Genomic DNA, 13,872 nt, shown 5'->3' with positions numbered 1-13,872 from the left:
GGATTTAAATAGGGAATTACCAATATCATCTAATGGCACTGAGGCACTGATTAGTAATGATGCTTTTAGTGAATGTTATTATTTTACCAAAGTTCAATTTATTACTGTAGCATATGATTTAATTTCTTAAATAAATTTGACATGTTATGCCCTTACCTTGGGAAACAGATGGCTGATTAAGACGGACATGATACATGACAGATCTTACAGTCCAGTGCTGAACTACCGGGTAACCAGTCACCTCACTGAAGTTTACCATTCCTGGAAAAAAAAATAAAAAGTCTTTAAAAATTACATTATTGGAAAAACATTACAAGAATCAGTGTAAAAACCTAGTCTGAATATTGTTAGTTGTGAAGTGTCTTTATGTTGAGGGACATCGTATCATTGGTCTCTGTTATAAAGTAATTAGAAGGCTTGTTTTTTCCTCAGAAATCTCATGGTGCTGCCACAACCACAGGGGATTCTGGGTAGGCGCATGCAAATAAGGTCAACAATTATCACCTTTTACCTCTATACCCACTTTATACATGGATACCTTGAAAGTAATTGCCCTCTGTACAAGACACCCTTTAGACAAAACTCGGGAAGAGAGTAGCCAGATCAACACTCATGGACAGCTTTTTTTTTTTTTTTCTCCTTGAACGTCATTGGGGGACCACCCAGATCCCACCAGAAGGCCAGGGCCCAGCGCTCCCCCTTGAACTTCAGTGGAGGACTGCCCAGATGCCACCAGAAGGCCAGGGCCCAGCAGTCACCCTTGAACTGCTATGGGGGACTACCCAGATCCTGCCAGAAGGCCAAGGCCCAGCAGTTCCCCCTTGAACTTCTGGGGGGAGTGCCCAGATTCTGCTAGAAAACCAGGGCCCAGCAGTCCCCCTTGAACCTCTGGGGCGACCACCCAGATCCTGCCAGAAGGCCAGGGCCCAACTGTTCCCCCCTGCAGATAAGAGGTACAATAGCAAGAACACCACTCATTTACAGCTGTTTTTTTTTTTTGTTGTTTGTTTTTTTTGGAAGCCCCAAAGTTCGTGCTTCGCTGTGAAGAAAAACAGAAAAAAGTGCTAGTGCCAAAGTGCAATAGTGCCATAAGTGCTAGAGCCAAAGTGCCATAAGGCCACAGTAGACACCAGGTCCCCTTCTTCGTTTTCTTCTGGTGTCGCACTCCCGAAGGATATGCGACCCCTTCCTTCCCTCCTCGGCCATAAGGCCTGCAGGAGAGCCGGATCTTCTTGGCCCGTTCCCACAAGGGTTGGGGCCACTAAAATCTTCGTTTGGTGGGTGCTCAGAAGAGCTACCTAACTCCCCTCCTCACCAGAAAAGCCCGACCTTTAGGGGATCCGGCTCCACCAGGCTTTTCAGTGTCGTGTTCGAGGCCAGTCCATCAAATCATAGCTTGTATCAATAAACTCAACATACAAAAATACATCAAAAAGTAAAAGCACACATGCATTGTGAAATAAACAATGCAATCATGTGAAAAAACTATATACAAAAACGCTCCCAAAAGAAGCCCCAGCCTTACCGGCTGGTGTGACAAAATTTGTTCATATGCACCGCACACCGAACCAGAAAGCTGGGGTTAGTGCATACAAAAAAAAAAAAGTGCATGTAAGGGTCCAAGGTGCTACAAGGTGCTTACCAGCCTGGGACACGTGAAAAGTTGCAATGCACTTAGAGCCACACTGACAACCAGTGCACAGCACCCGGTCCAGGACCACGGACCAAAAAAACAACCTCAGAGCTTCATACTTTCCCAACCCTACGGCCAGAGAACCAAGACTTCCCTCTTTCACAAGTACTCACTTGATGTTAGCCAAAAGGACATGAAACAATCAACACTCATAAAGCACTGTTTTGTCCTTAACAGGACTCATCAGCACAAGGTTGCGATACTGGCTTAATATTTGAGGCTCGGGGTAGCATGAGAAATACCATTACATAAGTTGTGGTGGGTAAAGGTGATGGAAAACCCTTCAACTTAAAATTAGGGGGGGAAGCATTATTAAACACTCATCTACAGACACCAGACAAGACCAGAAGGTTTGTTTTTCCCTCAGAAATCTCATGGTGCTGCCACAACCAAAAGGGATTCTGGGTAGGCTCATGCAAATAAGGTCAACAATAATCACCTTTTGCCTCTATATCCACTTTATACTTGTATTATTAACCTTATTTGCATGTGCCTACCCGGTATTTTATGTTATTAATAAAATACTCTCATTCCAGTTGTGGTAATAAAGTTTGTTGAATATTTTTATACACAGGTTTTATGGCATTATTGTGTTCCATTAAAAAACATTTTCCAACAGATAAGAACAATTTGGCCCATGTAAAGACTCAGGCCCTAATCAGTCCTTGGACTTAGATTCAGGATAGCCAAATGCCTACCCACACCCACACTCACACTGTATCAGACTGTACGGTCTCTGCTGATAGCCTGTTCCATCTGTCAGCCATTCTCAAATATATATTATATATATATATATATATATATATATATATATATGAAAATGGTTGTCAGCTTGGATGTTCCCAACTATGCTACAAATGCAATGTTCTTTATCTTGTTTCAAATAGAAGTTGAGTTGAGCAGAGTTTAATGAGGTATGACCAGAGATTAAAGGTTTCCATAACTACAATACCCCGAGTCTTTGGGGCAGACCCCCGCAGTTCTCAGATAGGATTTTTAGGCAGATAATCTGATAATTTTTTTTCTATTCTTAGATATAAAAGTATTTGAACAAACCAATGTTATTCATCTGCTCTCCCCACCTACATACTCTCACAGTGGAAGGCTGTGAATAATCGATCAAGAAAGAAAAGATATTGTATACATAAGGGGTGAGAGCGTGAGAGATATCTTCAATAAGAAAGGACCCATACGAAAAGCATCCATTCTCCCAATTCATTTATCATATTAATGGAAAATTGACCTCATCTATATAAGTCATGTTACCAATTTGCATAGAGCAGAGATAATACTTTTTTATTCAAAATGTGAGTTAAACTGAACAATTGAGACAGCTGTAGTGATAGGTGAGAGGAGAGTGATGACAGCTCTAGTTTATCTGTGAAAGCTGCTAATTAGAGCGTTCATACAATATCTTAAAAAGTCCCGCTATGCAGCATATGTTGGAACCGGATAAGAAGGTGTCTGAAAATAGCATAATGGTTTGATAATGTCACAATGCTGATTGTAATGGCTTCAGCTAAACTCCTCAATACACTAGATGTGTGAAATTCCTAGACATAAAATGTGGCTTTAACCCATTCCCTCCCATAGCATCTTCACATGCAAACTCTAGGACTCTGGTTAGTGTTAGGTAACTTTGAGTCTCTGTCTGTTCTGGAACATAGTTGCGGAAGGTGATTGGTAACTTTAAGTCCAACAGGTTATATTAAGGAGATACCCCAGCGCATCAGTGGACCAATCTCAAAAGTTTTATTCTCCGCCAGTATTTGTGCTCATTCATGATGCCAATGGTGGAAGTTGTAGATCAATAACACATTGTTGTGTTCCCTAGATTTAAATGGTACTGGGGGCCTCTGTTTATTTCATGTAAACTCCAGTAGTCCATATTATATTCTGCTATGTCGTTATTTCACAGTGATTTTGTCATATTATGGCAGCTGTATATTTGCATATGTGTTTAAGCCTGTCTGTTATCAGAATTCCACTTTTACTGTGTGAAAACTAGTCTTTCTTTTCATCCCAACTAATGCTTTTGATACAGTTTAGATTGTTCTGCCTTTTAGAAACCCAAGGTGATAATTTACTTTTTAAACAATATAATAAGGTGAGAATCTCACATTATTGACTGGTGGTGCACTGCTCATTTCTTCACAGAAATATACATATTTCTACTTTATGATACACACACTGTTTTATGAGGTATCCTGTGCGACAACTTAAGAATATAAAATCTCAAACACAATGACTTATATGCAGTATATATAGTCAATATACCTGACCATTACACCAACAGGGACTTTTCAGCCATCTCATTCCAAATATATAGACATTAAATACATGTCCCATTCAGGATACCAAGACATTTTGGACAATCCTTTGCTTCCAACTTTGTGGGAACAGTTTATGTTTTATTCCAGCATGACTGTGCCCCAGTACACAAAGTAAGGTCCATAAAGATATGGTTGGATGAGTTTTGATGTGGAAAAACTTGACTGGTCGCAAAGAGCCCTGACCTCAACCCCATCGAACATCTTTGGGATGAACTGGCACGGAGATTGCGAGCCAGGCCTTCTCATCTAACATCAGTGCCTGACCTCATCTACTGGATGAATGGGCAACAATTCCCAAAGAAACCCCCAAAATCTTGTGAAAAGCCAAGTGTTATAGCTACAAAGGGGGGACCAACTACATATTAATATTTATGTATTTAGAATTCAATGTCAGATTCTATGTTGATGTAATGACCAGGTGTCCAGATACTTTTGTCCATATAGTGTATGTGTGTATGTATGTATATATATATATATATATATATATATATATATATACACATACACTACCATTCAAAATTTTGGTTTTTTTTAAAGAAAAGCAAATGACTCTCAGCAAATACCAGGCTCAGATTAATATATTAGCATGTTTTTTTTTAATTGACCTGTGAGAAGAGACCCAGACCACAGAGCACACAAGACACAATGTATATGTACATCACGGTTTGGAATACTGTTACTAGTAAGAGAATCGAGCCCACATGCCCCTCCGTATTAGGTGTTCTTGTTGTAAATGTGCACAATCATCCAGTGTTTGCGAACAATAACAGTGAATCACTGTTCTCCCTCCTACCCACTTTACTGTTACTCATTCTGATGTTCGTTTTTATATGTCTATAATATCTAATTTGTGATTTGACACAAGGGCCCATCACCTTTCATATTAGGGCTTGTCCAGTTGAGTTATTTGCAATGCTTATGTGCTTTCAGAAGTGAATTGGCAAAACACAGCATCTAACGTATATCTGTTAAGGGACTTAACATCATGAATTATTTACAAATATATGATGGACGGAGCTTACTGACCTGTCAAGAAATCCGGGTCGGGAACAGGGTCAGATATCTCCTCACGACACTGTGTTTCTGATGGTATTGTTGCTACGAGCAAACTGTCTGGTAGCTGATGTTCCAAACCACGAGCAAAATTATTTTGCCTACAATGAAAATTCAGAAGAGTGAGGCCGTCAGCAGACAAAAAAAAAAATGTTCTGTCAATTCTTTTATTGCAGTTTGTGAGCTGGTTTATGGTCAGCAAAAAATAATATACATAAGTGTTTTACCTAAAAGTTCCCTTAAGCAGTTGCCCAGGTGCCAGTTCTTTGGTTTGGTTATTGTAGCCAAAGAAGAGCTCCCCAAAAAGTGTTTGATTCATTGGTATCTCTGGACCCTCACCACAATGCATTCCACCAGGACAGGTCTCCGTGATCAAATGACAAGATAGCCCATCTGGACCCAACTTATAGTCCTCGATACAGCTTTAAGAGAAGACATACAATTTTAGCACAAAATTTAAAAAAACTTAAATCCGACCCTTCTTATTTCTTTCATATTAAGGACTGTTCATTCCAGACATCCATTGCCACCAGTGCTTACCCCCTCCAAAAATGATATTGCTAAAGATGCTGAAGAAACAGCATGGCTGGAAGACTATACAAATCACCAGAAACTGATAAATCTAACAATAACACTATGAAACTCTATGAGCAGCAGCCTTGAGCGAGGTAACACTCTCCCTGATTTCTTCACATAAGCGTAGTTAGACATTAGTCATAATGTGTTGATAAAAAGGCCCTATGTACTTATATTATAATAGCCTAAAAGAATGCACCGTGAGTGAACAATGCAGTGAATCACATAGCACAGACAAGAGAAGAGTGCGTGCACACATAGCCTGTCACTATCCTCGTCAAGGTTCAGTCTTCTTTGAAGAAGTATGACAAGAAAACTAACTGAGAATACAAAGAATAAATGCCAGAAGCAAAGATAACTGGTCTTTACTGTCATAGCTTCTCTCCCTAAATAGCTGATCCCTAGGTCATTGTGTCCAATGATTGTGTGGGCTTCATACCAATGTTTCACAATGTAGCACCAAGGGCTAAACTAGAAGAGAAGTAAAACTTGGGGAACGACAAGACAGGCGCTTGGTGATAATGTTATGAAACATTTCCAGAAGTCAGGGCAAGCTGTCCAGATTCCCAAACTAGCAAGGTTGGTTCAAAAGGTTCAATGGAAAATAACTATGATAACACCACGAGAGAAGGATTATGGATGGTCTACCATGTCCAACATTCTCTAAAAGGGTAGCAGCATGATACAAACCATATTAAATGAGAAAAGATGTGAAAGAAACACCAGAAGAGCCTGTAGTACAGGTAGGTTATCCAGACATACTGATATGTGCACACATGCTCTGATACGTGTCGAGTACGTGTATGTTCCAGTGCTTTAAATAACATGTATAAATATTTGCAGATCTGTCCAATAAAGGTCAATTTTGGTCCAGGTTCAGTAACTTTCGCAATACAAAGTTCCAGAAGCAAGTAAACATTTTAAATGCATTCATGTGGAAGACAAAGGTGAACTCTACTCCGATATTTGAAAATGTCTTTTGGTTGCAAGGAACTCTAAATGCCATGCAAATGTTCAGTGATGACTAATATGTAAAGGTAATGTTTTCAGAAACACAAAGGCAGATAATGTATGATATATAACAGGCAAGGTACTTGAAGTATATTTCTCGAACTTTGACTTTTAAAGATGCAGGAACCTTGAGGCACCTACCCACAGAACATCAGGATGTTGTACATGTCTAAATCTTCAGATAGAGGGACCTCTTTCTGAAGGCACAGTTGTTCACAACCACCATTAATCCCATCGGAGCAATCTACCCCTATCTGGCGATCGTAGCAGCCTGACATGTCTTTCATAGGACGGAGTCCTGGAGGGCACTGTAGAAAAAAACACAATAAAAAGTTGTAAGACTATGTTGTCTCTTCTCAAGGTTACTTCCGATTACATAGATTATTACCAAAGCATTGATTCCAAAATTACATGTATACAAAATACAACAAACAAAAAACATCATAAAGAAAAAAATAGCATTGGTTAATTACACTAGGCATGGATTTATGGGTTCTCAGTGATGTTGAGACTACAGACCAAGACCCAACTGCATCTCAGGCAAGAAAACTATTTGATGGCTATCCCCCATTTTTTCTATTTGAGATATCATTATGTTTTCACAGTAGGACTAAAACAACTCTTGTCTGCAAATAAAATAAAGTCCCTCCTACCCTTCGGTCTGATCCGATCTCCTGCTCCCATCATTAACTCCACCGGTCCCCTTATTAACCTTCTCACACCCTCTGGTCTGCAAATAAAATAAAGTCCTTCCTACCCTTCAGTCTGATCCGGTCCCCAGTCTCTCCCTTTCTTATCCCATCATTAATTCCCCAGTCCCCTCATTAAATTATTTTAAATAAACAAAGAAAGGCATTTTGTTCTAATTAATTGATTAATCAATAAAATCAACCAACTAATCGACTATGAAATTAATCGTTAGTTGCAGTCCTATTTACACAAAGTATTAACACAAAGTATTGTGACCTCTTAGAAATGAGGGAAATCAGGAAAGAAATTAGGGACAGGGAGATTCCTAGGAAGACTATCCACTGCCCAGCACCTCCATGATTTATGTGTCCCAGGCAGCTACCTAGGGTAATACAGGTTACCCATTCTGTTACTGGTTGGATCAGTGACGTGTTACTTTCTAGACTGAATGGAAGTAACTGTGAGCTACCTAAGGAGCTGCCTTTTATTGGGGTCCTTGACATGAAAGACCTGCTGGCCTTCTTAACAGGATAGACAATAGATCCCTGTGAATCTCACTTTAGAATCACAGACTGTAGTGTTGTGAGACATGGTACAGGCTTATCAATGTCAAGTAAACTGTAGGGATTTTATTACACTGAATGAGAAACCTAACGACATTCTATTATGGCCCATTTTTATCTTGATTTGGACTTGGACTTCTCTTTGAAGAGCCTTTATAAAATATCTAACAGTTTGCTGGTACTTCCTCTCTATCTCATTCATCAGCAATAAGCTTGATCATCCATGTAACTTGCAGTACTGACCTCTCATTACTAGGATGAAGCATCTCTTTTCATAAAATACACAATACATATGAAACTGTTTGGAATTTGTAAGCTATTTTGTCAAAAACAAAACCAACCTAACTTTGCATGTCTGTGTAGCCCTACAGTTTTTTCCATCAAAAGGCAATGGAGTTAGAGGAACGGTCATGTTATTTTTTTTGACATTCTATTCCTTGAATAGATATCTATAAACTCTCCATTTGTTGCACACGTCTGTATGCCCCTAATGCTAGGTATAAGCTTTTAGTGAGGGAGTAGGGAGAAGGCATATCCCAGTCATCACCCTGAAAAGACAAACATCAGGCAGGCAAGCATTAAAGGGGGCATTTCTGCCTTTGTATTCTTTTTTCTCCATTCTGCAGGTTTGCATCGGGGTACCTAAATAATATTTATTGCAAGCATACGTACAAAAATTGAATTTGGCAGCAGATAAAAAGCACTCGGCCCATCTAGTCTGCCCACTTAAAGTCTGATTTAAAGACTAAGACCTTAACCAGTCATTGGTTTTGCCTTAGATTCAGGATAGCTTTATGTCTATTCCACGTGTGTTTAAATGTCTTCACTGTATTAGCCTCTGCTACTTCTGATGGGGTGCTGTTCCATTTATCTTCCACCTTCTCTGTACTACCTAACCATCTTCGGTTTTTTAATCAACAAAAGATCAGAACAAATAGCTTTTATAGATCTGAACAGAAAAACAGCAAATATCACAGCATTTTTAGCAACGATGCCTTTCCCCCATATGTAGCACTGGTTTCTGTGCCTTAAGGGCCCCTTGCATTCCAGCCTAGTCTGCATGAGGCTAAATTGGTTATCCAAGTAGCTGTGAGAAACAAAAAAATATATAAATAATATGAAAAAAGATATGACTTTGTCTGCGAAACGTATTAGCTAAATAAAAGCACAATTCATACATTTCATGATACTCAATGGGTGATTTTATATATTTTTTTTTTCGCTCTGCACCTGCCACTTCCTCTATCTGTGTTCCCGCTGAAATCATGTCACTTTGCCTAAGGCAGACACATATTAATAAAAGAGCTAGATTTTAGACAGGCGTTAACCAAGGGTAATATATAGCCTGCTGGGCTTAGCTGCTGTGTCTTTATCAAATATTGCTGTGATGTCAATGGAAATTACTAATTTAAAGCGGCACCGGTACAAACAACATCATTTCTAGGTCATATTGTGGGTCAAAATGTACTGTGATGGGGCTTTAACAGCTGAACGCTTGTCACAAGGCCTATCAACTCTGAACTTCTGTGCTATAAGGTAAACTGTATTTCCCTTTAACGCCATAACCTCACTAAGGGGTATAATCACACAAGAACTGAACAATTCAGCTCCCTGGCTTCACCATGCATTATTAAGAGCCCGGTACATCATGCAGGGCCAACTCAGCACCTTCTTGCAAGAAAATCTCCCTGGGGTTTTCCCTTTAAAATATATAGTAAAATATTAAACTCTCCTGCAAACGTCCATATAAGTGAATATACCCCATGAATAAAGGAGACACTCTATATTAAGTCTCTGACCTCAAATTCCAGAACTAATATTGTTGGGTTTTTTTGGATGATTCTACCCATAGTTTGTCTAGTCTCTTACTATAGCAAACTGGTTAAGTCTGTAGTAACTACATAAGGACATGTTAGTACGTATCCTGGGAATATTGTGTAGGAAATTGGGGTTCTTATCTGATGTCAAATTCTATGTTTCTACATTTTGAGTCAAAAGGCTCCATTTTTTGATTAGCATGAAGACTCGGCACAATATCTGCAGATGTGTGCTCTGCAAACCAAAAAACCCATCATATCACACATAGGGGTGTGCTGTGCCTAATCTTGGGTCTGTAGGGATGTGATGACCAATACTATAAGTCATCTTATATATCATAGAGCCCCCATGTCACTTTGTATATTAATTTAAACAAAACCTTAATGCATATTAGTTTTCTTTTCGCCTCGATTATGTGATTTTTTTTTCTCCCTATGACTATTTTTTTTTAAAGATTCTTTGTTAAGTGTTTCTCATAGTCCCCTCTCTCTCTCTCTCTCTATATATATATATATATATATATATATACACACACACTTTTTCTCCCTGTTCTCCTTACAATTCTCATTCTCACCTCCCTTTGCTATCCTGTTCTCTGTTTCACAATCACATTCTGCTTGTGATTCGATTTCTCTTGTTAACAGATTTGATCTCCTCTGAGGGGAACAAAAAGCGCTGCCACTTTCCCTCCTGCATTCATCTGTCTTTGACAGAGCAGGTGCACCGAGGTGTCAGATACTAAATAAGGGGACGTGTGATCACAAGTCCCCCTCCCTAAACTGCCAGTGTCAGCGCAGAATGCCAGGTGCTACATTTTGAGTCAGAATTAGCGCACTCTGTTCCTCAAGTGCCCATATTTTACAGGGAACTGGAATGAATTGCAGTGAGAACATTAACCTATGGTAATGTATAGAGGTGCAGATCATGAGCAAGATATGCACTTTAAAATAACAAAAACAAGTGGTTAGAAGTGTGGCTATCGATGGCTATTTGACCTATCAATGCATATTTTCGGCTGTTTATAGGCTGATTATTATGACTTTTAAAGCTTTAGAACATTATGATACAGTCATACCAAGCAAACATTCCGAGCTCCTAGAAAAGAGCAACACTAGGGGAAAAAAGGAACAGTGGGACTGGTCCTAAAGAGGAACATTCGGAAGGTATGAGTTAGTGACAGGTTGCTAATTGAGCTCTTCATTACAAGCACCCCTTCCAGATTAGGGTTTGATGATGCATCGACATCATGTTTTAACACCTAACGTTGTCCATGGAAAATGATAAAGTCATTACCATACCTACTAAGTGTTCCATGTTGGTAGCCAAATCTCAGTGTCCCTGTCTATCTCCTTTTGTGTCACTCTTCCTCCTCTCTTGTCACATTTTTATGGTGCTCACAGTGTTTTCTGCATATGAGTATCACAATGTTCTACAGCTCCAAAAATCACATATGTATTTACAAATGTAATGTTCAAACCAATATATTACTCAAAGAGTGATACAACAGTCACAATGTAAAAAAGGAAATATTTGGTAAAGTATTGCCACTGGTTTTCCTATCTGGCAACATTCTCAGGACATTATAGGGGGTTGAATGTTGTCCGTATGCCAACAGCATACTTAAATGTTAGTATTTTCAGTCTTGTTCATAGTGGCTGATTAAAGTACAGAAGGTATGAGGCTCTGCGTAAATTGTTGGTGCTATATAAATAAAAGATAATAATATTGAGCTCACCAAAGACCGAGCGCTCAAATAAACAGAGAAACCCAATGTTCAATACGTTCTCTTAGTTGGGGTCCCTCAAAACTTTGAGTCTTCAAATACTAATTCAAATGAAAGTGCGGTTTAGTAGGGAATACCCTATTTATTTAATTGATTATTGTTAGAAAAGGAAATGGGAAAGAAGAAAATATTCATACATATTCATTGTCAATATTAATAAATACTGACTGACTTCCAATCTCTACATTATTATTACTATTATCTTTTATTTATATAGCGCCAACAATTTACGCAGTGCTTAATACAATACATATATTCAAGGGGTATGACAAGACGAGAATTGACAGACTAAGACAAACCGATACATTAGGTGGAGAGAGCCCGGCTCGCAAGCGTACAATCTTAAGGGAATGGGGTGACAAACATAAGGCACAGAGAAAGGTGAGAGGTAGCGTGGCGGTTGTATCAGTGACAGGGACGTTATGGTGCGGCTTCTCTGAAGAAGTGGGTTTTTAGATGTTTCTTGAATGTTGGGAGGGAGGGTGGATGCTGAAGGTTCTTTGGGAGTAGATTCCAGAGATATGGGGCAGCTCGAGGGAAATCTTGTAGACGGCAAAAGGAAGAGGTGATAAGTGAGGAGGAGAGCCTTAGCCCATGGGCAGGACATAAGGATCGAGTAGGAGATTATTTGCTTACTTTCTGCAAACAACAATGAATCTCTTTAAATCATTGGGAAAATATCTTCCATCATCAGAAAAAAATTAAAGCAACCATACTACGTTTCTTTTCTGCCAATCATTTTAATAAAAACAACTAGTTTCTTCTTCACTTTCAATCGTTTTTATTTTTTATGTAATTTATTTTTTATTTAAAATCAAGATTTATTGGAGGTAGGATATATTTGCTAAAGAACCAATCTAAATGTGGAGCAATCACCATGGACACCATTTGAGTGTTCCCAGTGATTAATTCATATTTAACACTTAGCCAGTTTTACCTTACACGTATGACTATATGTATATAAATGTATGTTCAACTTCTAGTAATATGTATGTTAGATAAATTAGATATTCTGCTACAATATGTTTCAAGCTGATTTCACGTCAGTCCCCTGCTGAAATAGAAAGACAGATATTATTATAGGATGTCATGTCCCTGAAGGAAGTGAAATCAATCATCAGAATGTTTTTGACTTTGACTTGTGCTGTATTCTGAGCCTCACTAACCACCGTATTAATCTTGTCAATTAATATCTCATGCCCTCACATTCTCTGTGGAAGTCCGTAGCTGTATGAGCAAGGAAATATAATTTATGCATTTACATTTATGATTTACATGGGTTGTGTGGAACACAAACAATGTGTTAGTAAAATTGCAAATGCATAACACTGCCTTTGGATTATAAAATGATCTTTATAAAACTTGGATCATCTAAAAGAACACTGTAGCCCTATGAGTCTGGTTAAGCTGCCTATTGTGATACCTATTAATAATATGCACTTTTATTGTATTTAACAGGGCAAAAGATGAATATTGACCACTGTCAACATTTACATAAAATAAAAACAGACTGTAGAACATAAACAAAAGAAAAATAGTATACACTAATGAAACAAAATAACAACCATGTATTAACTGAACACATTGAATGATTTTCACTATTGTTCTTCAATATGTATTTTTTTTTTATTATAATTAAAAGTGACTTCCTGACACATATAAAATATCTTACATTTAGCAAGATTACTGTTAATAAATGATTTTTGCTGACCTACCATTTAATTACGGTAATAACCGCAAACTTTGTTATTGTTGCCTTTAAAGTGGAACCGTTACGTTTTTTTTGTTTTGGTGGCATAGGCTGTAGGGTACCTAGTGTTGTGTGATTAGTGGGTTAGTGTTAGGGAGGGGGAGATCCAAAGCCTGATCTTGGGAGGGACTCACATTAATGTCAATAATCAGTCCAGAAGTTCAAGGGCAGGCAGCACATGATCACAAAGGGTTAACAAGCTGAGGTTATGAAGCAGGAGATACCCAGGATAACCATGTAACAAGCCAAAGGTCAAAATAAAGGTTGAATAAATAGAGGGCAGTAATGATAATAATAATAATAACACTCACAGCAAGACACTCATACTAACATGCAGACCAACACTAACAAATAATAGACAAACATACTCAGACATGCTAACACATACCCACCCAGACACTAACACAATCAGGCACACACACTGACATTAACGTAACAGGACATATATAGCACACAGACAGTAACACACGCTAATCTACCCAGACACTCACACTAACAAACACGCATACCAATATACCCAGACACACAGTAACATACCCAGATGCACACACACACACACTAGCATACTCAGATAGACACACACACTAACATGGCAGGCAGCA

General features: G+C 38.6%; 1 protein-coding gene across 1 annotated transcript in view; it reads right to left on the bottom strand.

Moving 5' to 3' along the window:
• The window catches only part of LOC149288427 (astrotactin-1-like), a 130,660-nt gene that overhangs the window by 33,376 nt on the left and 83,412 nt on the right, over positions 1 to 13,872 (bottom strand). The window contains exons 12-15 of the mRNA XM_089491715.1: positions 6,808 to 6,974; positions 5,307 to 5,501; positions 5,053 to 5,180; positions 157 to 261 (exon numbers count right to left, since the gene is read on the bottom strand). Coding sequence (XP_089347841.1) covers positions 157 to 261; positions 5,053 to 5,180; positions 5,307 to 5,501; positions 6,808 to 6,974 — 595 coding nt within the window. The remainder of the gene's footprint in view (positions 1 to 156; positions 262 to 5,052; positions 5,181 to 5,306; positions 5,502 to 6,807; positions 6,975 to 13,872) is intronic.

This window comes from Sceloporus occidentalis, unplaced genomic scaffold, assembly GCF_023333645.1.
Source record: "Sceloporus occidentalis isolate IW3139 unplaced genomic scaffold, rSceOcc1.0.p SCAF_51, whole genome shotgun sequence".
NCBI lineage: Eukaryota > Metazoa > Chordata > Lepidosauria > Squamata > Phrynosomatidae > Sceloporus > Sceloporus occidentalis.
Note: the sequence above shows the minus strand (reverse complement) of the source record. Positions and strands in the feature narration are given on the sequence as shown.